Source organism: Rhamphochromis longiceps, linkage group LG20, assembly GCF_057381845.1.
Source record: "Rhamphochromis longiceps isolate RC_006_pf linkage group LG20, R_longiceps_female_GT1.1, whole genome shotgun sequence".
NCBI classification, from domain to species: Eukaryota; Metazoa; Chordata; class Actinopteri; order Cichliformes; family Cichlidae; genus Rhamphochromis; species Rhamphochromis longiceps.
In genome coordinates this window covers 11,546,264-11,572,879 of record NC_140576.1, presented here as the reverse complement: position 1 = coordinate 11,572,879, position 26,616 = coordinate 11,546,264, and the positions used below count along the sequence as shown (strand labels likewise).

Here is a 26,616-nt window from a genome sequence, read left to right as displayed (position 1 = left end):
ACTGTTTGAAGAAATAAAAGGGTCTGAGTGTATGTGAATACTGGCCAGTATGGTCTAATTGATTATCCAAGAATTTTTTAGACTTACCAGATGTAAAGAAAGCAGTGGAGTTTATAGCAAATCAAGGCATGGGTTTACATCTTTATTATTATCGGAATCACATTTTTAAATGTGTAATGTAACTTTAACACCATGCTACACCTACATACTATGAGCTATTTTACTTGGACCAAATGCTCACATCTTTCTAAACCAGGAAATGCAATTTTTTTTTACCTAATTAAGTTGTGAACTGAGCCAAATTTAACAGATTGGATAACATTTTTACAGGGTTTGCAACAACAACAGTTGTCCAAGTGTCAATCCGAAAGAAAACCTGGGACACGTTTTTCCTTCTTTTTTCTGGTTGGAAAATGGAAAAAGTACTCACCAGCTCACCAAAATGTTTCATGGCATATTCCAGAACCCCAGATGCTGCTTCTGGCTGCTGCAGTTTATTGTTGATGCTGAAAGAAATGACAAAACAATGGCAAACTGTTAGGCCAATCTGAACACAAAACAGGGGCTTTCAGAGCTTTACTGTTAAGCATGAGGACATGCAGGTATTATCTAAAAAGAAAGACAAGGCAAAGGGACACCGTTTGGAAAACATGACATGGATGTATAAATCCCAATCACAGGAAGTGCCAGCAAAGACTTCTATGCTGCTTAATGAAGCTAATCAACACACTACCTCTCACTAAATCCCAGCTATCCTTAACACTAAGAAATGTGCTTTATCCATGATCCTAGAAGAAAAGCAGCTCACACAATGATGAGGTATTCTTATCCCAGCCAGCCATCAATGCATCCTTTCTCAATGCATTTTGGAAACGTTAAATAAATGTTTGATACTTTAATCAAAGTTGTTTATTGGGAAAACTAAAGGCACCTATTGACATGTGTCATGCTTGTTTGACAAAGGATGATTTCCTGTCAAGACGTCACAATTCCCGTTTGTGCGCCCACCGCTGACCCGCACTGCCATCACATCTGGAAACACTCATATGAACCACGAGTCTATTATACTTCCTCAACTGAGAAACCTGTGTGCAGTCACAGCCAATACATCTGTAAAATGTAGCTTTCAAAAAGTGCTGGTATGCAGCGAAATTCCTGAGGACAGCAAGCAAAAGCTGATGACAGGCATTAGAGCATGCATGTCAGAAATCTGCTTAGACAAAGGGTAAAGGCCAGAAACTGTGATGAAACCGCGCTGCGAGGGGTCATGCTAAAGCTTGAAAGGACCCGTTAGTGCAGACCTGTGTGATGATGGGTACAATTTTAAAAATAAATAAATAAATAAATGTAGTAATCTGTTGCAGAAAATTACATTGATTGGATTTTAATGCACAATATTAATAAAACATTTAACTAAAAATGTTCATAAACATACCATAAGCATGGCATTATTAGATGATAAAGACCTGGCATTTATATGAAACATGTACAACAAGAACTGTAGTTTTAGCAAGTACTCGTTTATATTAAATTAAATTTATATATTTTTTCCTGACACTTGCAGCTGGGTTTGCAGTGAAACAGTGAAGGTCTCCCTTAGCATTAGTGCCTGCGCAGCAGTGATGAAGGCTGAGACGTAACAGTTATCTTTTATATAGCAAGCCTGCGTTTGTAGGTTGAAGAACTGCCACAAGACTAAAGCACGAGTTTGTCAATCATGAGACTGCTGTTTATGTCACTTCTAGGAGCTTTGTACGCTATTCACTTTGCCTTTAAGGTACCAAAAAACCACTTGGATAACCCTGCACAATGAAAAATTATGCCTATCCTGTACATTTAAATGCATCACCAAGGGCATCTTCACAAGTGTCCATATTTCAAGGAATCAAGACCACAGGATAATTTATCCATATTTGTGACAAGCCAGGAACTTTGAGCAAACATCAGTTAAATCCCCCAGTAAATGAGAACAGGCTGGATTTAGAGAGGTAGGTCTATCACGAATCAAACCAAGCAATCCCCTCGATCTTGCAGAACAGTGATTATTGTTCTTTGACAGACATTAGCATTTTGGTGGTGTAATCAGATGACACAGGGAAGAAGACTTAATGACCTCACGAAAATCCCATTAGACTATGATTGCATAATATGAAAATAAGCTTCTTTTAAGTAAATAACCGTTTGTCTGTGACTCTCACGGAGCTTGATAGGATGCCAGGCACTGTTGCAGTATCCCACGCTCTTAATTAGGCACAACTACCACCCAGTATTCTGAAGAATCCTGACATTATCACACAGGTATGTTGTATATACTTGTTGATTTTAAACCAAACCAAAAAATTAGTTCTTCTGTTGTTTGTAATTTACTCTCAACCTCAAAATGAACAAAAAAACCTCAAGTCTCCATGTCCTACCTAACAGAAACAGATATGTTAAAACTGGCCAGATGTGCCTTTATCTGGGATGGCAAATCAGAAGGAGGGCTTTCACTCCTGCAGACCCTGGAGATTTCACTGTCCCTCAGTTAAAGCCATCTGGCTACCAGCTCCAAGCACATGCAGTCTAAATACATCCAGATGACAATGCTCACATAACATTCCTCTCAAGTAAAAAAAATAATAAATTATTAGCAAGCAGAAAATGTACTGATATCACTGTCAAACCCTCTCATGTGTGCAGGGCCCCAAGTACCACTTCCTAACTTTTTACACATTGCACCTTTGGTATATGGAGAGGTCACCAAAAAGTGCATGTGCTGAGGTTTGAGACTGTAAAGCTGTCAATATTATCGCATCTCACCAAGAAATTTTACCAATCTGGTGTGTAAAAATGAACGAGAAAGAAAGCTGATTGAAACTGTTGTTGTGTTGCTCTTCCACAAAAATGTACAAAGACATGTAAAACTAAGGATATACACCTACATTAAAGCCAAAAAGAGGTGCAAGTAATGAAAAAGATATTTTAAAAGAATCAAAGGATCATCATACAATCACTAAACACCAAGTAGTCCCATCTTAAATCGCATGAAATAGTTTTATTTTTGTCCAATCGCAGATTCACTCATTTATGTTGGTACAATAACAAACATGTAAAAACGGTGGAGCCTGGCAGTTTGCAAGATGATAATGATTCTCTTCTTTCTTATATCAGGACTGAAGAAAAACAGTACCAACAGTTCTGCCGTTACGCCCACATGATGATTAGGAATTTTCAAAGCCACTTGACTGTAAACAACAGAGCACTGTACCACTGCTAGAACTCTGGATAGCTAATATTAAAAAGAAAGTGGCTCATGGTTTGGCTGATATGCTGACCAGATCTTTTCTTGGAGTTCATTTCATAAGTTAATCCAGTTATTAAAAACAATCTTTCTGATTATCAAAATTGTCCAATTATTATTGAACCTACAGTGGCTGCAAAAGTATTCGGCCCCCTTGAACCTTCCCACATTTTTTCACATTACAGCCACAAACATGAATCATTTTTATTGGAATTCCACATGAAAGACCAACACAAAGTGGTGTACACGTGAGAAGTGGAATGAAAATCATACATGATTCCAAACATTTTTTACAAATGAATAACTGAAAAGTGGGGTGTGCATAATTATTCAGCCCCCTGAGTCAATACTTTGTAGAACCACCTTTTGCTGCAGTTACAGCTGCCAGGCTTTAAGGGTATGTCTCTACCAGCTTTGCACATCTAGAGACTGATGTCCTTGCCCATTCTTCTTTGCAAAACAGCTCCAGCTCAGTCAGATAAGATGGACAGCGTTTGTGAACAGCAGTTTTCAGATCTTGCCACAGATTCTCGATTGGATTTAGATCTGGACTTTGACTGGGCCATTCTAACACATGGATATGTTTTATTTTAAACCATTCAATTGTTGCCTTGGCTTTATGTTTAGGGTCATTGTCCTGCTGGAAGGTGAACCTCCACCCCAGTCTCAAGTCTTTTGCAGACTCCAAGAGGTTTTCTTCCAAGACTGCCCTGTATTTGGCTCCATCCATCTTCCCATCAACTCTGACCAGCTTCCCTGTAGCTTCCCTTTTAGTATTCAAATTGTATCAATTTAAAAGTTCTAGGTGACTTCCTTCTCGAGTTATCGCATTCACAAAGCTGGCCTGTTCAGGCTGCCACCCACCCAGCAGGGTGACGACAATATCCTATCAGCCTTTTTGGCTGAGGGGTAACAAAAGAACAAAAAATTAAACTCTAAAGTGGCCTGGCTTTTTGGTGATGAGAGAGAGCATGATCCTTGAATAAATTGTAGACATTTTCCTCCTCAGAGGTTAATTTGTATGCAAACCTCGCGGAGGAAAAGAAATCAGACTTTAGACTCAATCAAATCTAATTAGGAAGCTATCCATTTGAGCCTTCCTGATTTCCATCCCTTTACTTGCCAGGTGCTCGATCTAATTCCTTAGTCTAAAAATACTGAAAACAAAGAGGACATTATTATGTAGTATTTGATTTAAAAATACTTTGTCTTTTACCTCTCTATTTAAAAATTTGAATCCTTCATGTGACTGATGCTAGCCAAACCAACAACTGCTACCACTACATGCACTGATGGAAAATGACACTGACTGACGGAGACTTTGTCTTGCCTTTGCGTCCAAACAACTGTTCATTTGTGGGGCAGCCAAAATGCAATCAATGCTCCCTGAAAGAAAGACCCTAACTATCGAGCATTATTGGTTTTGTTTTGGGGGGTTTCTCCATTGTGAAGATGAGAACACTACTTAAAAATAAACATTTCCTATACAAAGGACATTTGAAAAATTAAATGGATCTAAACAACCAAGATGAGCTAATTTCATAGGAAAATGTGTCAGACAGTAGGCAATGCTGCGTAAAGCCTAAACTGAAAACAGGAAACAAAAGTAATTTCTGTATTAAGATGTACTAAGAAAGAAAAATATGAATATAAAGCACTTGCAAATGGCACAGTAATTAACACTTGAAACCATAAAAGTTTGGAATTCAAGCAACACCAACAATGTTTATTGTCAGATCAAATACCTGCCCTTTATAAAAGTAGAATATTTAACAGGGCCATCCTAATAGTAGAAAATACTATTAACATGGCCAAATTTTGGACCATGAACTAATTTGTTTGTTTTGTCTTTCTACAAACCAACAGTCCCCTTCACAGACCAGCCACAGGAAAACATGAAATGATTGACACTGAAAGCTATTTTTACAACTCTACATTTTTTTATAGCAACATGATTGAATGTCAGAAAAAAAACTAACATTGTACTACTGAATCTTGACATCAGATGTTGACAAAGACAAGGGAAGAGGGTTTGTCTGAATAGCCACTTAGAAAAAGAACGACCCGTTACAAATGAAATATTCAAATAAACAGCGGGGAGGGAAAAAAGGGATTTGAATTACTGCGTAGACCTCATTAGTCTGACTTCAAAGCCAAACAATAACACTACTATTGATAATATTTTGATAGACAATATAGAAACTGAAAGTCAAACTTGTAATACATACAGAATATAAATCTTTCAGCATTGCACAATGGAAGTGATGACCAGCATGGCAAAATTAAACAAGGTCTTCTCATTCTCTGTGTTTGTTAAGCACCAGTGGTTGAGGTAAGCAAGGACGCAAACAAAGTGATTACATCATTCACCAGTTTTGTTCCGGACTGTCCTGAGACATGTATACTTCAACTCATCCTTGACACCATCTGACTAGCCTATTGTCTCTGTTGTTTCTCCAAAAACATCAGGACAAAAGGGCGGTTGTTCCATCACCAAGCAGATGTTGCACCATAGGGAAACACTTAGTGTCCCTTGACTTTGAAACAATTTATCTGAAAAGACAAAATTCTGCTCTATCGCTGTAAAGCTGAGGAGAAAGTTCAGTGATCACGAATGCAGCACTTGAAAAGAGGAAAGAAATATTTAATACTGGTTATTTAACAAATGCATAACTTTAGATGACATTTGAATGTTGTTTTTCTCTCTCCCAAAGCAAGTTAGGCGTGTGAGGGGGTCACTGAGGCATCGCCCAGAGAAACCATTGCGCCTATGTTTACGCCACATTATCACTACATTGGGACAATGATGCAGTATGCCTTCTCCTGGGTTTCTCACCTTCAGGTCAAAAGGCCAACAGAACGAGGCGTCTCCGGTGGCCCAAAACAGGCAAAAAAAAGCCTGACAGTTACCTCATTGGAATGCTGCTGTTGCTATGTAGACAAAGATATTTGTAAACATTGTTTTCTGCTGAACTACAAATTCAATTTTAATATATTTCCAATTAAATACGCCAGGTCTTCTACTTTTTTCTGTTCAGTTCAACTGAAACCAACTCATGCTGTAATTGATTTTTGTCCTAAACAATGGAAACAAGCATCGGGGGACAGTGATCTCATTTAAAGAGAAGGATTACACAACTTCTAAACAGCTAACTATTTATATACTTCATATGTACGCAAGTATGTACACAAAATCAGTATACGTTTAAGTAAGGAATCTATTATGAATAACAGATATGGTATTAATTATAGCCTATATAGCAAGTGGCATTTTTGGCTTTTTTTTTTACTCACTTGTATACCCAAAAGCCAAAAACACATAATAATTGGCAAAAGATGAAAGAAGGGAATCTCTATACATTGGCACAAGTGGTTTTTGTTTTCTGACCTGCACCACAACTGTTTTACATTCCAGTGTCATGAAATGCTTCTCTGAAGCAATGCCACAAGGCCAACTGTGCATACACAAAGTACTATTCTTCCTAATCTAGCTTCGATCCCTCCAGTACTGTTTATCCTACTGGTTTTTGGGGTGGGTGAGCAGACAGCCACTGCCTGGCCTGCATCCGCTGTACGACAGCAGACGCCACCTGGTAGCCATCACTGGCTTAAGGCAGGGACCTCTTGATGGTCTGCCAGGGAATGAAGTCTGCCACTCTCGGAGCTGGAGGATACCCTGGTGCATACAGTGCCGCTCATTATGGAAAATATGGAAGAGTTTATTTTACTCCTATACGTGACCGGAGTTGGAGATCATTATCCACTGCATTATTTTGAAATTCAAATCTAGCTATAGCTCAGCTGCTTGCATTAAGTGTCCAGACATACCATTCATCTCGTGATTTTATAGCAGCTGCACTGTCAGAGTTGTCATTTCAATTTCTTTGCCATTTTTAGATTGTACTACTAATTAAAGTAGACTGTAAGGAAACACTAAGAAGTACTAAATATTAATAAAAGAGTGAAGAAAAAGTACTATTAAAGCAAATTGAACCTGCACTGGTGGATCTTAAAAGCTAAGATCAGAAATTATTTTTAGGGCATGTCTGATGATTGTTTTGTTAAAGAAAACCTAGAGTGTGGAGCATACCCTAACTCTTATGATTTTCTCGACTCTCTGTGTTAACCTCCTAATCTATGCTTTCAGCTGTATACCAAGGCCTCAGCTATGGAGCATCAATATGAAGTCTGTTTTCAAATCTATAAATTTGGTCACAGACCCAACATTGATTAAACGTTTGTAGGGTTAAAACAAAGATATGATCCACTACAATATTTCAACATAATAAAAAAATAAAATAAAGTTTTTTAAAAAAAAACTATTTTGACAGGAACATTCGAGTATCTCAAGCAAATTAAATACTTTCAAAATGGGCCAAACTCAAATCAAAATGTGGAGCTTCTGTGCTGACAGAGCTGACAAGTGGAAGGGGTTCGTAAAGATTATGCAATTCAAGGTTTTGAGATAGACGCTCTGGAATCCACTGGCTCGTGCTTTCACCTCCTGCCTTTCCTGTAACTGAACACAGAGTGCTCTGCTGACAGCTTGGACCCTGTGGTCAATGTTTAACTGCAAACTGTTCTTCCAGTGTATGTAGGGACACAAAAAGCATCTGTGAGCATGTTATGACACCCACGTACTTCTCACTCATCAAAGTCAGATCACTGCTGCAATTAGCACAGCAGGGTGTCCAACTCTTCTTAAACACCAAAGGCAAAATATCTGCTTGACGGAATAGACAGGCTTCCCACAGTAGTTATATAAAGTGAACAGCTCTAATAGAGTAGAGGCTTAGAGGCTTGCATTTTTTACAGAGACCCTAGAGAGACATGGTTAAAGGGGAAGTGTTAGAAAAGGGTAAATGTTAAAAAGAAAGAAAAAAAGAAAGAAACAAAAGCCTCCAGCTGGATTTTCATTACTAACCCTGAATGACAAAGTCCAGGACCGAAGGAAAGTGATGCACTGCTGGAGTGAGAAATGACTCATGGAGCAGTTAGGGCAATGAGAAAATACAGGGAGGCAAATTATCCTAATTTTTCCAAAAGAGACTGACGCACATAAGTGTCTTAGGCTTAACATTTACATGGAGGTCAAGAGGCACTATGCATCATCAAATGCCATACTAGAAAGAAAAACAGAAACAAAAACAGAGCCACAGTGTTGCATTTAAAACAAATTGAATTTAACTATAACTACAGCACAAGTATGTGGTAGCTCAATTTAACCACAATGTTCTAATCTCTAACTATGTTGACCATTTTATACTGAAAGCAATCAGTGACACCAGTGACTGATATACAAAAAACTACTACAAAAATAATAGTTACAGAAAGTCGTTATTATTTATAAATGGGTGAAATTAAGAGAAAGATCATGTCTAGCATCTAATGAGTTCAGAATTTATGCAAAATTTTAAAACGTGCAGCAACTAAACATGAAGGCAGTCTAATATCTCATTACTCTTCTATAAAGTGCCTTATTGCTCCCACGTGTTCCTTAAAAATCAAAGAAAGGCAGCAAACTAAAAGTACAAATCGATATTCAACAGCAACATTGGGAGAATAGAAAAGAACAACCTAAAGAGAAAAATGCAAAGTTTTCTAAAAAGCAGACAAAAAATACTGAGGTAAGAGAATGCCTGGGAAAAATAGTCAAAAAACATACATCACCCTTTGACACGTGAGAGCAACAGATGATCACCTGACAATTATATCATATTTTGGAATTTGAAGAAAGGTTTTAAAAAAAATTTTATTTGTGGTCCAAACCACAGTCCCGCGTGATAACAAAGTTGACAATGAGCAGAATGAGCTAAACTGTTTCCTTATTTGATCGTCTGACCAAAAGAGAACTGGGAAAGGACACACGCCAAACATTTGGAGGCTTTCTGTGTCCCTCCTGAAGCAAGAAACGTTTTCAGTGTGGTGGTGCGAGATTATGTAATAAAACCTCGCACCGCCACAAAGTGTCACATCTCATTTTAGCTCCATGTTTGTAATATTCCATTCACTCTATCTGCACCACAATTTGCAGCTTTATGCTTCCAGACTTTACAATTTATAAAATAGGAATTGGTCTTTGGTATCAAGTAAATCTTCTGCCTGTCTGCGCTCTGTTTGCAATGCTAATGTCCAGACATGGAGACAGCATTAAGTCTGGGATCCCTAAACTTTGTTTTCCCCAATATATAGGTATGTTCTTCATTTACATGAAAATTTAAATAAAATAAAATCAACAGACCATCATTCTTAAGCATCATTGAGTCAAATAGTAGCACTTCAGCACTGATTTATTGCAGCACTCTACTTAGAGGTAGATGCCCAGATAATAAAATTATAATTTCCCTTTATAATTAAATTTAAGGCAAACACAAGGGTCCTTAGATGTACAAAAATTGTACTTTAACATTGGTAAAGTATGATTATTAGCTGATGAACTTGTATGTCTTTTCCAGACGGTTCACTCCAGTCCATGTGGGGAAGGAAAAAGCCATAAAGTTCAAAGTAAGAACTCTCAGAAATGTCTCAGTTATTACAGCTCCTTCTATTTCAGCATAAAACACTTAATTTCTTTTGCCTGGTAATTATCATACATAACTATCACAGAAGGCATGCCTCATATACTATCTTAATGCCCATGAGCACGATCTGGCACCTCAAGAAACCCCACAAATACCCTTGAGGCTGCTTCCCAACACCTGTGTGTCCTGTAGGTTGGCAGGGATGGCAGCACATCAGGGAAGAGAGAGAAATTCCACAGAAACGGGACATAAAAGCGCCTCCCTGAGAGGCATTATTTTCAGCCCCATCCAGTGACTGGAATGTTAGAAATTTTAAAAGACAAACCAGAAGCAGGAGTTTTGCAAACACTGTTATTAAGTCAGGCAAACACACCTCATTCAGCAGCAGGCTGTATCTAGTGGTTCAACCCGCAAAGCACGGGTAAGACTCGCCGGGTAAAGAGTTTGTACCCTCCACAAATGCACTGAAAATCCAACTCCCAACTGTAATGCTCATGTTAAGGTGTGCAATACTGTGACATCATCACAACCCAAAACTCGTTATACTCACGCATGATGCATTCAACCTGTTGTCTTCAACAACAGGTATCAAAGAAAAAAATCAAAAGGAAAAAATAAATAAATCCCTCTTTCCTGAAGAACTGATAGCGACAAGCATAAACTGTAATCCTCCACTCATCCCTGGCAAGTCGCAACACTGCCTCTCCCTAAGCCCTGTTCTGCCAGAGGTTTCTTCCTGTTAAAAGGAGGTTTTTCCCTCCCACTGTTGCCAAGTGCTTATTCTTAGAGGCTCATCTTATTGTCTGGGTTTTCTCTCTATTATTGTAAAGATAAAGCATCTTAAGGCGACCATCGTAGTGATTTGGCGCTACATAAATAAAATTTAATTCAACTAAATTAATCCCTTAGGTAATTAACCCACATGCTACACAGTATGCATCTACTTGACACCAGACTTTAACTGAGCTGAAATATGCTTTTAATTATTGTTTCTAATTTAATACAGAAACCTAATCCAGACTGCATGTTTGACTGATTGTAATGTTTCCTGTACTTTCTAATGCTTGATGAGTTTCCATATCTACAAGTTGAAAACATACCTAAAGGCATGGAATTGATTAGTGAAGTGAAAACACAAGCACGCTGCCCCTTCTGCTGATGATAAAAGCCATAACAGTATGACTTCATCTTTTTGTTCTGTTGTTCTTTGGTGGGTACACCATCTAAACTTATTTAAGAAATACGCTGCATATGTGATGGCAAAATGTTAAGCATTTACACATGTAGACAAAATACTCCCACTATTCCACCTGCCTTATCCTAAACATTTCTTCCAGCTTTTACTACAAACTGTAGTTGATCAGATTTTATCCTGAAGGTTTTCCCCTGTATCAACACGCCTTTGAAATCTGACACTGAAACCCGCTTGGCATTAACATCTGCCATGTGCCAAAAAGGGTAGCACGAACAGAACACTTAACCTACAATTAAGAATGCTTAGTGACTTCAACCCTCAAGGATATCGTAAAAACTGTCATTAACATAAAGTGTTTTAAATGTGGGGAAGAAATTACCTACAGATGTACTAACGTTTAAAACAAGTATTCAAATGTTTTAATCTCATTAGTGTATATAGCTGAATAAATTAAAATCAAATGTAGTTAAATCTTTTAAACAGTCTGCATTTCCAGTTAAGCGCCGCAGGTTCAGACAGTAGCGTTGTTTGTTTGCCCAGGTCCTTATGTGGTTCTTCCAGGCAAAGGGAATAAAAAAATGACTTCCCAGAAACATTTAACACCTGACAAAGCAAGTGTGGCAAAGCTTCCCCAGTATGAGTGAAAGTAAGATGAGGGGTGAAGTAGAAGGGTGCAGGGGGGAGGAGGAACGTGAAAGGTCCTCCACCCTGAAGGTTGGAGAGGGTCAGTGAAAGGGGGGAGAGGGGGAGGACCCATACAATATTTAAGATGCTCAAGCAGAGGAGGGCTTCACTGAGGTAATACGACAGCCTGAGTGAGCAAGTGGTCAAAGGAGAGCTCCAACTCAACTGGACAAAACTTCAGATAGCTGCAGTGAGCTTGCATCTTTTTCGTATTCCAAGAGAGAACCATTTACAGAGAGAGATTCTTTTTTAGCGGCAACCAATCAAAACACCCAGAGGCTGCGAGAAGATCCAGAACTTTGACTTTTAAAAATGGCAAAAATCTATTTGAGTATAGTTGTTTTAGAGGTTGCACTGCTCTTGCTTGCAGAGACATGGGCTCAAAATCTCAGGAAGAGACAGGCGCTTCCAAAGCCTTCCAAGGGTCAGTGCTGCGACGAGGTACGCTCTCTCAAAGTTCAAGTGGCCAATCTCACCAGCCTCTTTGAGGAGCTGAGTCGCAAGCAGGAGACAGACATGAAGAAACTTGTGAAGCAAATACTAGATCTGGACCAGCAGAGCCGACAGCAAGACGTCCGAGTCACAGAGGCAGAGAGCAAGTACTCTGAGATCAACAACCGTGTGGAGATCATGCAGCTGCAAACCGCACAGTCTGCTCCTAAGACTTCATCGGGTGAGTATTAACACTCCATCATCTGGAGAGTTTGACCATACTGTCTCTATACCCTAAAACAGATGCTATGAAAACGCTCATTCTTGCTCTTATTTCTTGTTTCAAATACCAAATTTTAAACAGACACCTTTCACCTCTCAACATTTCCAGACAGTATAAGTTTGGTTTTGAATAGTATCATTTTAATATATCATAAAAGCTTCTTTTAATTGGGAAGGGTGCTCATATTTAAAAGTAGACAAAACAAAGTCACTTCACTATAAACTATTCTGCACACATTATCATCATGTATTTATTTTTGCTGCAAAACACTATAATCAGCCTTTCAGGATCTGAGACACCTGCTGTGAATTAGTCGTGAGGGAAATTACAGTGCCGCACTTCTCTGAGCTGCCCCACAGTACTAAAAACCAATCATTTAGAGCTGCACAATCCCATCTGCAGGGTTGTCAGTAATGAGCTCCATCAAAGCCACATCATATCCACCGTTCAATTCGACTTCAACACACCACTAATCAGCACTGGCTGCCGCGGAGCAGTTAACCAGGCATTACGTCGTTTATTATTTCACGTTTTACTGTGTGGTCTAAAGGGACCGCATTCATGTCATTGGCAGAGAGAACACACAGACCTTTGTAAAGTAAACAAGAGAACAGAACAGGAAGGGCTGCAGTGATTAGAAGTGGAAGGTTTCCATATCTTTAAGTTTTGGCTTCTTTGCTCCACCGTAATCTTAAAGGCATCACTATACTGGGACAGGAGTAAAAGGTGCAGCTATGAAAAACTCTCAGCATGCTGTGCATGTCTCATTCTTCTTTGATCTATTTTTCTTTTGGGGCGTGGGGCGAAAAAGAAAAGTCTCTTTTTTTCTCTGTCCAATTCCTCAGATACCCTGAAAACTGTAATTTATAGGTATCACATGTTTTAAAAACTATGAAAGCTCATGGATCTGCATATGGTTTTAGCATAACTTGGGATATTCCTTTTTCCAGAAGCCATATATGACTGTGCATCACTCTACAGCAAGAACTACAAGATCTCTGGCGAGTACAAGCTGCCTAAAGATGAGTTTCTGGGAACACCTGAATTCACCGTAAGTTTCAGCACTCTTGCATGTGGGTTGTTTTTTCTTTCTTTTTTTTTGGGAGGGGGGGTGGGTTATCAGAGGCTTTTTTCAGCTTTTTGAAAAGCCAGCTAAATTACAGGCTTTGTTTTTTCCCAGCTCTTCTGTGATATGGAGACAAATGGAGGTGGCTGGACTGTGATTCAGAGGCGAAGTGTTGGCCTCACATCCTTTAACCGTGACTGGAAGCAGTACAAACAAGGATTTGGATCCATCCGTGGAGACTTCTGGCTGGGCAATGACAACATCTTCCGCCTAACAAGGCAGCCAAGTACACTTAGGATTGATATGGAGGTAAGTGTTGGGACCATCACGCAGGAGAGCAAGAATACATAAACCATGTAAAAGCCACTTCATGGCTAAAAGCAAGAGGGCATAAAAATCACTTTACACCATACTTGAACTAGCAATAAATCAAACTAATTCGAAAAGACATTAGACAGACCACAAAAGCAAATATTCTGTTTCTGTCACTGTCATTCTCTAAATTGTGTTATATGTTTTCCAATGCAGGACTGGGAAGGAGAAAAACGCTATGCCGAGTATGGCTTTTTCACAGTCAGTAATGAGCTCAACAGCTACAAGCTCTTCCTTGCCAACTACAGTGGAAATGCTGGAGACTCTCTGCGGTACCACAACAACACCAACTTCAGCACCATGAACAAAGACAATGACAAATGTTTGGATGACTGTGCAGCCCGACGCAAAGGTAAGACATATGAGAAAATCTTACAAAACCAATCCAGTCGTCTACAGCAGATAAGAAAGGCTGTTATGTGCTGCCATTAATCCAATTCTTACTTCCAGGTGGGTACTGGTACAACTGCTGCACTGACTCAAATTTGAACGGTGTTTATTATCGCTACGGTAACCACATAAAGAACCAAGATAAGAACCAAGATGGGATCACTTGGTACGGCTGGCATGGACCCACCTACTCCCTCAAGAAGGTGGAGATGAAGGTCCGACCAGTTAATTTTTAGTCATAAGTGTTTCGGCTGTTTTTTCTGGATCAAGATCATACGCATGAATAAAGAGAGTTCTCAATAATACCCGTTTAACTGTTCTACCAAACTGTGGCTTTTCCTGGACTGCGAACGAAGTGATAAGGTTGTTTGTAATGGTTTGGCTCGATTTCAGTCAGATGAATGTGTAATGTTTTTCTCATGTTTTGATTGTAAATTGTAGTTAATTGTGTGTATTTATCAGATATAAGATATTTTATTTTTTAAAAGCTTTCCTAGATGCCTTTTCAACACTCCCCCCTGTGGGTAACTGGAATTTTATTCTTTCAGTCATTTGTCTTGAATGCACTTGGGATGTATTTTCAGTTATAACAAGCAAGGACCATTGGAAACTTCTAATTCATCTATAAATCTTTAAAGACTGCCAGACTACCATTTGTTTGTGAGCTGTTGTGAGGGATTGGTCCTATCAATGATGCTCCATTTCTTTTTCTTCATTCACTTCAAACAATAAACCTTCATGATGAAAATGTGTGATTTGTAAAATGTGTACAGTTCTGTAATTATGTTCTTTTATGTGGTAGAAAATAAAAAATATTTTTTAAACATAGAATTCCATGTCAGCCTATTCATTCCTTCACTCAGCAAACAGCATAGGTATTCTGACAAACTCGAAGAAGTCGAGTCGAGTCAAGGTCTTATGTCCACTCGTGTCCAATAATGGCTACATATTTGCCTTGAGCCACCGACCTCTGACTTCTGACATCCCAGCTAGAGGTCCCATGCCACCTAACCCAAACAGATGAAAGAAGACTACACAACTACACACCCACACTCCATTTAGTTAAATGCCTTTAGCTTTCTTACCATGACAACAATAACATCATTTGGTTAGGATAACAAAGATTTTTTTGGATTATACCGACTGAGAGCTAGCACGGCCTACACAGGCTCAGTCTTGTGATTACTCAGAATCATAACAATAGCATGACAGATTCCTTTAACAAGGTGAAATATTCGTCAGGGTAAACATCTAATTAAACCTGGACATTTATCTTTTCCCTTCAAATGAAATGGCCATACTAGAATAAAGGTCGCTTAAAACAAACAAGGTCTATCTATTTTAAGGGTTAGAATGTGTTTAAGCATGTGGCTCCACCACAAAAGATAACCTTAAACAGTGGTGAACTATACCACAATAAGAGGCCAGTTACTATTGACATAAACATTGTTGCTCTAGGAGGAATTCTAATGTTTAGCACGTTCTATTTAAGAAAGTCGCTTCAATAAATAGATTTTTTTCCTATTTTCCTAGGGGATTTAAACTTCAGTGACAGGTCTGCCAAAAGTGTTGTTTAATATTTAATGAAGACAGCTCGTTCAGCAAGATTTCACTCGATTTTTTCTATTTATTTTTTACCTGAAATGCAGATTTTATGTTAAGGTAGAACTACAGGCATTTCATTGTGTACTTCTCAATTGAAATATAGGGATTGTGCAATAAATACTACCTTTGGAAAAGCTGTGTTTTCATCTTTTGAATGTGATGGCAGTAAAATGTCTCAAAAGTTGGGGCACAGCTATGTTTACCACTGTGTAAAATCCCTCTTCTTTTAACCAGTCAAGTTTCTGGACTCTTAGGCGAGACATGTAGTCTCACTCATGTCTCACTTATAAATATCATGATGCTCCAAACTGTTTTTAATTGGTGAAAGGTGTGGACTGCAGTCAGGCCAGTTCAGCACTTGGACTCTTCAACTATGAAGCCATACTATTGTAGGATCTCCTGTATGTGGTTTAGCACTGTCTTGCTGAAATATATAAGGTCTTTCCTGAAAAATCTGTTGTCTGGATGGGAGCATATGTTGCTCTAAATCCTGTATGCACCTCTCAGTGTTGATTTGCCTTTCCAAATGTGCAAGTTGCCAGTTTCCTAAACATTATTGCGCTCCCATATCATCAGAGATGCAGGCTTTTGAATTCTAAATGAGCTTTGACCCAGAGAAGACATAGTTTCTGGATCATGTTCACATATTGTTTCTTTTCTTCATTATTGCAGCTTTAACCTGCATTTGTGGATGAGGTGGACTGTGATCACAGAGAATGATTTCTGGGCCTGAGCCCATACAGTGATTTCCATCACAGAATATTGATTTTCAGTTTTGTCCCTTGTGCACAGTTTTCTCCATGTTCTCTGGATCATTTCTACTGGAAATGATGAGATTGGTCTTTATAATTTCACATCAAGGAAGACAAATCTCAAATTGTTCTATAATTCATAGAAACTGTTTGTTTTTTGCAGATTGTTAAACCTCTGCCCATCTTTAATTCTGAGGAACTTTGCCTCTCCAAGATTCATGCCACTGACCTGTTACCAATTAAACTCATTAGCTGCAAAATATTCCCCCACCTCTTTTGCTCTAGTAACTCTTACTTTTCCAGCCTGTTGTCGCTCCCATCACAACTTTGAGACATGTTTATCAAATTAAAAACAAGCTAAGATTTTTAATCAAACAGTAAAATGTCTCAAAAGATTTGATATGTTTTCTATGTTCCATTACAAATAAAATAAGGGTTTGTGAGATTTGCAACTCACAGCATTCTGTTTTCGTGAGACTTTACATAGCATCCCGACATTCTGGAATTGGAGTTGTGCATTATACTCGATACTTTTATTACTATTGCCTTGGTTGGACCATAACCCAAGAGGGTGAAAGCGCAGGGAGAGACAACACAGGTAGATTAAAAGTTACCAACCTGAGATGATGATGACATCTCTTTATCCTAATCCAAGTCCATCAAAACTTCCCAGTGGAAGAAAAAAAAAACAAAAAACTAGACCATCTTGCAGGGGGAACAAATGCATTATCCCTGTCAATATACCTGACTCAGGGATATAATGCAGTACCATCTACAATATGACAATTATTTAAGAATTACTTCATTGTTACATGAGTACTTATTGCTCAAGAGTCACCCCAAATGTATTTGTAAACTCTAACTATTATGCTGACACAATCTGTCTGCAGAAATCCGGACAGACAAACATACCGTATAAACACCTGTCAAAGTACTCTAAACCAGTGTCATGGTTGTGCCCCCTATAAGACACACGATACGCACGCAGACTCACAAGGTAAAAACAAACCCAGCTAAGCTAAGCTACTGCAGCTGGTATTAACAAACAAAAGCCACACTGGCTGGGTATCATAAGATGATATTTTACCTAACATCGTGCAGTCTTTTGTGCATCTCAACAACATGCTACGTTTTATTCAAGACTCAATTTCCAAGCATTTCCATGGTACCCATAACACTAAGGCTACAGAAAAATTACCAACACATGGTTTAGATGCAACAATGCCTGGCCCCTACTGTTACAACTATGACAGATCAACCAAATGTATATGTATTAGCACTTATTAAGCACTTATCTCCAAGATACACAGCTTTCTTTTACCCCATTCTACCAAATAATGACAAATTCAATATTTTTTAATACATAATATTAACAAATCCGAAACAAAGACTATCACATGATTCACATATATTAACACTGCATGATAGACTTCTACAAATAAATGCAAATTGCTAAATTAGCAGCATTCCTCTCTTGTTAGGAATAAAGGGGAAAATGTGACAAGTTTCCTGGCTATATTCGATACTTCTGTGCCTACTAAGAACATAGTCAAACCACAAATTAATTCTGTGGATTTTCTAAAAATCCCTCACACATCATTTGTAGCGGTCACAGATGTATTACCATAAACTAACTATTTTAACTGAATATCCATATGAAAGAATGAAATGATCAGTTCCAATGTCACTTACAAACACAATGACTCAGGCACCGAAACGGCTATGACAAAACTCCTTGTCATCAAAAAGTATGCATCAGATATGAAACATATTTTTCCCCTAATACAGCCGCGACTCAGTAAAAAGAGGTTTTCGCAGTGCTTTCTGCACACTAGCGTCTAGATCTTTTATGGGAAATCCTGGAGAGGTGAGAACCAGATGGGGATATTGAAAACACCAGAGTGCCGGCTTCCATCATTCATCATGATCAAGGCTTCTGAGAAATTGAAAACAGGCCCCAGAGAAACACAAGTCCAGACACTCACAGATGAAAAGGAGGCAAGCTTCCAATTAGATGCCTGCAAAACAGATTTTTCCATGCAATGCCAAAGGCGTAGAAATAAAGAAAGATGAGAAAAGGGGATGGAAAAGTTGACAGAAGATATCAAAGGCTTGTGGGAGAGGAGGATATGCTTAATATATTTTTTCTTTATTTATTAGATTGAAAAACTGACTCCTCGAGGGTGGTGTAATGTTTGTTCTAAGCAATAACCTACTGGGCTGAGGACCTGTTAAATTACACAAACAAAAAAGTTAAGTGGACCATGACATGCTTTTTTAATTACCCTATTCAGGTAAGCTGTGGCTGTTATTCATAAAAATAACACATTCATTTCTGAGCTTTTTCACACCTCCTACCTGATAAGAGACTCCAGGATAAGGGGGGTTGGTCCCTTCTGAAACTCCAGCTCTTTGTAATGCAGTGCCTTGGCATAGGCACGGCATTTGGCAGCTCTCTCACCGAGCAGCACAATGCCGTTATCGTCTCTGAGGGGCAGAGGGCCCTGGAAAAGGAAATTGTACATAATAAATAACTCTAAATGACAATCATTCCACTGGCTCTGCTTATCTAACTATGAAGAATACATCATTCTTCGACGGTGGGCTCGTTGCCGAGGAGCATATTGAAACTGAAATCACAGCCCAACCACAGCATTCACAGTCCTTAATGTAACAGCATCATTATTATTATGCCAAGTTTAAAGTTCCTATTTTATCAAAAGGTTAACACATTTCCGTGTTTCTGGAGTTAATCTTTTTCTTACTGTTATATAATGCTGCATGCGACTGTGCAAATAAGTAGATGAACAAATAACAGCATAATAACAGATGTCTCCACATCTATATCTGCTGCAGTGCTTATCTTTTCTGGAAGAGACATAAACTGATAAAAAGCGAATTAAATTTTGTGATGTTGATGGCAGAAATAATTAAGTTAACCAAATAAAATATCTGTATTATTTTAACAATGAAAATTAAGTTCTAAAATGCTGTGAGAAGAATATTATCTCAACATCATAAACACATGTGCAGTGGGACTGCAAAAGCATTTATTTTTCACACTTTGTGTTGTGGATTAATTTAAAACAGATGAATTTCCATTTATACTTCTCAATTTAGACCGATATACACTGACGCTATAAACATTTTAAAATCAAATTAAGAATACGACTAATTATTTGAGCAAGAGTTAAAAACATTAAACCTACTTTGATTTTTGAGAGACATTTTTATTACAATCTTTAACAAAGCAAAACCTGATTGATGAAGAAAAAAATACTCTGGCTAATATAAAAACTTTGAGGATTAGAATTTAGTTTTGAAAATGCTGTTTGAGAGTCCGTTCACATCTGCAGGGACACTAAAAACATGTATGTCTAAACAATAGCACAGCTATTAGTTTAATTAGGTTATCAGGTCACTGCTAACCTTATCGCTGTGCTCCATGAACTCTGCCAAGTTGAGCAAAGTCTGTGTGACCTCAGCAATATCTTGAGATGTGAGTGCCAACTCAATGCTGCGGATCAGCTCATCCTGCTGGTCCTCACTCAGCTCAGACCAACATGAGAGGAAAGCTGCATTGAACAAGTCTCTGGGGTCAACAAAAACAACATATTGCCATTAAAACAACATTAAAATATTCAAGTATTTTGCAGTAGCGAGATCATTCTAAAAGTTGTAAAAATGATCACAGAATAAACAGGTATTTGTGATTTTACACAGCTTTTTTTTTTTTTTTAGCATTTTAGTAACTCTGCTTTTCATACAGCTACATACAGTCACCTTTGACATTGTCAAGTTTGACCAGTTTTGCACTACTGATAACTGAGAATGTTTTGGCAGTAGTGACTGCCCAAAACTCTATGCAAAGACAGAGCTTCAGATTTTATGTACATGCTTCATAAGGAATTATGTTTGCATTTACCTGGCAAGAGGGATGTAGGTCTGAGCCAGTGACCAGCACGAGCGCAGAGCTGGGGAGGATGACTCTTTGAGCAGGACAACACTCAAGCGCCTCAGCCACTCCAGCCAATCATCTTTGGACACCTTCCTGGCAGCTCCCCAAGCCTTTCCAGTGTCAGAAATCATCAATTTCAGAACAAATATGTGGACGCAAAGTTTTCACATGTAATGTGTATGGGATAATCTGACTATAATGTAAACTGTGAGATTTTTTTTATTATTATCTTGATGATGGTAGTGAAGAGCGCTGTGTAATTTATCGGTCCACAGGCCAGTCTGACACCACTCTGTAAACTATCATCAAATCAGCAGGTAATCCTTTGTTTTCTGCAGTCAAATATATGCACTGATTGTGGTGTTCTGCTCATATGACGACGTTGTTCCATTAATTTATCACCAGTTTGTTGACTCATACATCCTGACCACAATTGAACTACGGCTTTCAGCACTGCTTGCTGTACACAAATGAAACACCTGCAACACTGCCACCGATATAAACATTGGACGTGTGCGTGTCTTTAATCATGGGGGGAAAAAAATGCCAACTGTTCCTTCCAACCTTCTGGAGTGCAGTAGTGCTGACGTGGAGCTTCTTCATAGGCCCCGCCTCTACTGGTCCGCTGACCAAAGCGTCACCTTGGTTACCACGAACCTGGCGATGCTGGAAAATTAGAGGGTCTTCTTCCTCCTCTGCCAGAGTATAGCCCTGATAGGCACAAAAACAAACATAAACAAACACATGCAGGCCACACACATGCGGGCCACACACATTCAAACTGTTGAGCTGGGCCCCAAAACACGTTTTATGAAAGTAGAAGTGCATTTCCTTCCTGAGGGACTGTTGATAAACAAGACATGGTAATGACTTGCTTATGGTGCACTGAATATGAAATGTTTATTTATACTTATGTAATTTATTGCCAGACCACCTTGTGCCCTGTGAGGTTATGAAATAAAAGACTGGCAGCTCACAGATAATCTACGAGACATGTGTGAAAAATGTGTAGTAATAATCTGGATTTACTGGCGAGCCATACCTTGACAATCCGACATATGAGTATGTCGTAACGCTGGTGGTTGATCCTGTGCTTTAGCATCACTTTATTCACCATGGGGATGAAGATCTGGTACTGAAAATAAGAGGAGAGAGGAAGGATAAACATAAGGGTGTATGTGTGTCTGGAGACCGCTTTCCCTTCACCATAAAGTAAATAACTGGGTGTCTTGCACTTGTTTCTAACCTTCATGAACCTCAGATCAAAAGCTTCCCCTACACATTAACGACACGGGGTTTGAGGGATAAGGGAGGGGAAGGCTTGAGAGGACAGGCAGGGGTAAATGTGACCTCATCCGCTCCTGTAAACACCACCCCATGCTGCGTAATGGTCAATGACATCAGCAGTCTGGCAGGAAGTAATAAAACTAGGGGGGGCAGTGCATGTGAAGCCAACAGTAGGAAGACTGGAAAAGTACAGTTAATAGTATCTACATCTAAAAGACAGCCCGGGGGACAGCTCTGGTTACCTTCTTGCCCAACTGGAATACGAGTGAGGACAGGGTGTCCATGGAAGTGGAACGCAGCTCTGGAGTGGTGTCAAGTGTCCGAACGATCGGGTGGATAATGCGTGAAGCGTAGTCTGTGAAGTCCAGGGACTCTGTCAGTCGGTCCAGTGTCTCCAAGGCAACCCTGAGCCACAGAGGAAAAACAAAGGATGCTCAGCTTTACTGAAATGTTTGTAGGACACAGACTTGGATACACAGCCTGCTCCGATAGCCAAGAAGTCATGTGAAAAATCTGACATCGCTGCCAGATGGATTCTTTAATAAAAAACATACACATAAAAATGTTTAGCTTTGTTCTTTTTTCCTCTCTTTTAACCACAGTGATGGTCTAATTTTAATTTCCCATTTCTGTGGTGACATCAGATTGATGCTAAATACATTTTTATTTGCAAAATTAAGTGAGAATGACTTTTATTATCACACTAGATTTCTCACTAAAACTACGGGTGTAGCGTTTACTTGCGCGCCTGCAGGGGCACATCAGGGGCATCAAAGAGCTTGACAATGGGAGGCAGCAACAAGTGGAGGTAGTCATCTAGGTTGGCACCAAATAGCTGGATGGCATTGAGTAGCTGAAAAGGACAGCACACATTCCTTAATTCCACATACTGCAGCACTTAAACATGAGTGGCTTTAATGAGCTTGTAAATGGTTTTCTTCAGGAGCTCTGAAGGGAAAGTCGAATGGCATTTTATTTCAGCAAGGTGCTGGCACACGAGCCAGCCGTCCAGGAAATCTGTGTATAGCTGTTAGCGAATAAGTGAGCATGAATATGTGCCTTCACAGGATGCAAATCATAAAGTAAAATATGAACATTACATTAGTGGGTTTTGGGGGGGGGTTTTAAACATCAATTTTACCTTCCTTAAAATTGATGTTAAGTTTCATGACGTACCTCTGCGTGGGGCTTTTTGTCAATTTTAGATTATTAATCTACATTTCACCAATGACTGTATATCTTCTATTATTAGTGAGTACAGCCATGTTTACTGCATACAAATTCCAACATTAACTAAATGGCATTTTTTGAGAAAGCCTCACAGTGCCTTAAGGTAACAGTAAACATGGTGCTGTGTGGCGCATGTGCACACAGGCTTGGTGGCTACATGGTGGTCTTAAAGGATGACGTCTATTGAAAGCATCAAAAATACCCCAGCCCCCCAATACATACCATGACCGCCTCTGCTTTTCCCCCCACTCTCCAACCCCATGTCTAAAGTGCACACGGCGAGACAGCAGGAAGTTGAGTTGGAGGTGTACAACTGTGTGCATGTGTGAGCCTAGAAGGGTGGGGGTGGAGCTCAGGGGAGAAGGCTTCTTGAAATGATGGAAGTATGTTTTTCTTCACCTCTTCTGTAGACAAGCGGGAAATCTGATTCCCACTCCCCTCATTTCATGACCCCCATGCTGCGCTAAAGATCAGGCTCCAGACACAGACCTGAGTTACAGACAATCCAGATTGTGGGCTGCTGAATTATACTATACTACAGACTTTGAAACTAAACAGCACCAGAGAAGAGAAGACTAGATGACTGTGCTCCGCACGATTCTGTGTTTGTGGTCTCCCCGTAAATCGTGATTTAGGGTTTGAGGGAAAACCCTGACAACTACTGGCTGCCGCTGCTGAAACAGGAGAGTGTGTTACTTATAGGTCCGTGCTGTCTTTGAACTGCTGTATTACGAGCAAGTGGCTTAGACCTCAAAAGGTCCTGATGGATATTGATGGAAGCCACAAACATAAAACACCACCCCAATAAATCAACTGAAGGTTGAGCTCCTGTACTTTCAGTATGAGTGTAAAGTGATGTGAGCTTAAATTATTAAACCTAAACTAATGCTAGCAAAATAAAGTCATCTCGTCATTCTGACACAGGCCCTTTTCAGTCTAGTTAATATAGTTTCTCCACTAGATTTATGACAAGTTTTACTTTGACTCAGTGCAACTCGCAAAGAAATCTATTACAAAACACAGATTCAGGGTCATGCTACACTGAGACATTCATAATGGAGGTTTTTTTGTGGCCATTGCTAATTTTTGACACTAAACTTTCATTATTCTGTCTTACAGGATCCTTATATCTTCATGTTTTCAGATCCATTTTTTTAAGGACACAGCATGTGTTGAGCACAACTTTTAACCAGGTCATCATTATACATTTCTATGGTTTGAGCTGCTGGTAGACGTCAGCCTGAAATCTAAAAGTTAGTGTGTCGCTAAAAGAAGAGAAAACTGCAAACAGCCTGTTCAGACTGCTATTACCAAGGTATTATCAATTTCTTGTAACATTACAAGAAATGTAATGGTAAATTACTAGTTAGTGTTTCCTTGAGAGTATGAATGCGTATCAGGGAGTCTATGAAAGAAAGCTTTCTGCACTGCCCTAAAATGGTATTATTAATGAATATTTTAGGGCTTTGATAATTATGAATATACAATAAGTGAAACAACATAATTATTCTGTCTTAATATTTCTCTCATGTTGTCTTATGCTATAAATTCTGCACAACACTTTCCTTCACTGTGGCACTCTTTTCCTATCTGATAGCAGCATAAATCACCAGAGATGCTGAAATTCATTTGGAGAAAGGTGAAGGGATCCCAAAGCCTGCTGCTGTATTTCTTCCCTGCCCCCAAGTTAAGAGAACCCTCAGCATGTAATTCCACACAGGGTTCAAATTGTGCGTGGGAGGGTGTCAGACACAAAAATGAATAGGGCCAAAGAGGGCCCTTTGTCTGTGACGGTTCTCCCTGCTGGTTTGCGTGGCTGCTCTTTAAAGCACTTGAGGGGAAGTGTGGCTGATGATAATCAGCAGCACTGGCAAAACTTTGGCCCGGTGTGCCAATCCTCCTCCAAAAAAAAGTTTCCTATAGATCAGTTGCTGGCGCGCTATCCTCTAGACATCCATTTTGCTTTTGGTTGGCATTTGGTTTTTATTACTGACGACACCACTCGTGCAATCACGCACTTCTCAAGTTTCTTTCTTCTGAAAGAAAATGTATTATTCGCTTTTGTTTATAACAAAAAACACCAATATTTAGAAAATGTCATTTCTCAAGGAGTCCAAAGGGACAAGAAATACAAATACAATGTCTTTCCAACAAATGCATGATATCTCAAGAGTTTACTTAATTATTCTGTTTACTAATTACATCACAATATCTTGCATAATACCAAACTAATCATGATCAACCAGTTAGTCTTAATAAAGCAGCTGGCTTTAACCACTGATTTTATTCAGTTACAGAGTTTAACTTTAAATCTTTTGACTTACTTCAGTTAAACTAAGCATGATCATACTTTTTTAAATTAAAAAAAATCTTTCCAGCACCCTTTTTGCTTTATTATAACTGAGATTTATTAGGGTACTTTCCTGTTCTACATAAAAAGCTCACAAAGTTTATCCTCATCTGTGCTGGGCAAGTTACCCAGAACTGCGTTAGTAACTACAGCCTTCAGAAATGGCTCTTTCGGACATTACAAAAGTCACTACAGGAGAAAGTAATAATGTTACAATGATGTTACTAAAAATTAAATAATTTGTTACTGCTCAGCAGTAATCCTCAGGAATCAAAAGCCTGCTAATAACTGATACAATAATGAGCACAATGGTGAAACAGACACTTAGCAAAGTGCGGGATTAATCAACTCTGTTATATAATTAACAAGAAAAGCAATACTTCATAAGTATGACCAACATTATATTGTGATATAAAAGACCAATAGTAGTATGTAGTGATAAAACGTTAGGTTTTTTTGTTTTTTTAAGAATTTACTCTCACATTCTTAAGATGAGATCAAGATAGAGATAAAAGTTCTTAAAACATAACAGTCGTAAAGGGAGTACGTGAGACTTTTCAGAATCTTCTGAGCTTCTTAAGCAGACGAGAAAATGGCAGACATTAAGGTAGGAGAAATATTCTCCAAATACTGAGTTAGAAACGCAGTGAAGCGCTACAAATTAGATTTCCCAGGAGAATGTCTCTGGTTGACATCATCATAGCTTCCAGTTTACACAAAAATGTTATTCCCCCTGTAAGCATCAAAAAGATTCATTGACATTGTAAATAAATATATGCAAATACAGCTACCAGTGTCTGCATTCTGTGAGTTGGCCTTTCAATTTCACTGTAGACTTTCTTTTCTTACATATGTATTTTTGAGTAAACAATCACCAATCAGAATACATACATCCTATTGATCATCTGGGTCACCCACAGTTTACTCTCTATTCGACGGTCAGCAGGTTCGTGAACACATTCCCACATTTACAAACGGAAAAAAATATGTATGACAAAATACTTAATAGTAGGGGTGGGTTTTTATAATCAATTTATCGATTAAAATCGATTCTGGCTTGGATAACGTAAAATCGATTCATTAAAATCCTGAATCGATTTTTTTAATATAAATTTATTTTGCCCGAAATGCCAGAATCTCTGGTGAAATCTCACAAAATTTCAACAACCAAACAGCTAAGACAGTAAATGATAAAGTCTTGCGTGTGTCAG

At 38.8% G+C, this 26,616-nt stretch overlaps 2 protein-coding genes across 3 annotated transcripts in view; one reads left to right on the top strand and one right to left on the bottom strand.

Annotated features, from left to right (window-relative positions):
- The window catches only part of mtor (mechanistic target of rapamycin kinase), an 84,185-nt gene that overhangs the window by 32,988 nt on the left and 24,581 nt on the right, over positions 1 to 26,616 (bottom strand). For both annotated transcript variants that reach the window (XM_085392794.1, XM_085392793.1), the window contains exons 22-29: positions 22,566 to 22,678; positions 22,068 to 22,230; positions 21,581 to 21,673; positions 21,103 to 21,249; positions 20,506 to 20,648; positions 20,010 to 20,172; positions 18,939 to 19,084; positions 431 to 506 (exon numbers count right to left, since the gene is read on the bottom strand). In XM_085392794.1, the coding sequence (XP_085248920.1) occupies positions 431 to 506; positions 18,939 to 19,084; positions 20,010 to 20,172; positions 20,506 to 20,648; positions 21,103 to 21,249; positions 21,581 to 21,673; positions 22,068 to 22,230; positions 22,566 to 22,678 (1,044 nt within the window). The remainder of the gene's footprint in view (positions 1 to 430; positions 507 to 18,938; positions 19,085 to 20,009; positions 20,173 to 20,505; positions 20,649 to 21,102; positions 21,250 to 21,580; positions 21,674 to 22,067; positions 22,231 to 22,565; positions 22,679 to 26,616) is intronic.
- Positions 11,781 to 15,054, top strand: angptl7 (angiopoietin-like 7). The gene is made up of 5 exons (XM_085394731.1): positions 11,781 to 12,353; positions 13,346 to 13,446; positions 13,576 to 13,770; positions 13,990 to 14,185; positions 14,284 to 15,054. Exons 1-5 carry the CDS (start codon positions 11,993 to 11,995, stop codon positions 14,457 to 14,459), a joined length of 1,029 nt encoding a protein of 342 aa, XP_085250857.1. The 5' UTR covers positions 11,781 to 11,992; the 3' UTR covers positions 14,460 to 15,054.

What these genes read in the sequence shown, in the direction of transcription:
- angptl7 (XM_085394731.1), top strand. Translation starts at nt 11,993, where the DNA reads ATGGCAAAAATCTATTTGAGTATAGTTGTTTTAGAGGTTGCACTGCTC. An exon ending in TGGGAACACCTGAATTCACC is followed by an intron (nt 13,447 to 13,575) that starts GTAAGTTTCAGC and finishes GTTTTTTCCCAG; the next exon opens with CTCTTCTGTGATATGGAGAC. An exon ending in CTGTGCAGCCCGACGCAAAG is followed by an intron (nt 14,186 to 14,283) that starts GTAAGACATATG and finishes TCTTACTTCCAG; the next exon opens with GTGGGTACTGGTACAACTGC.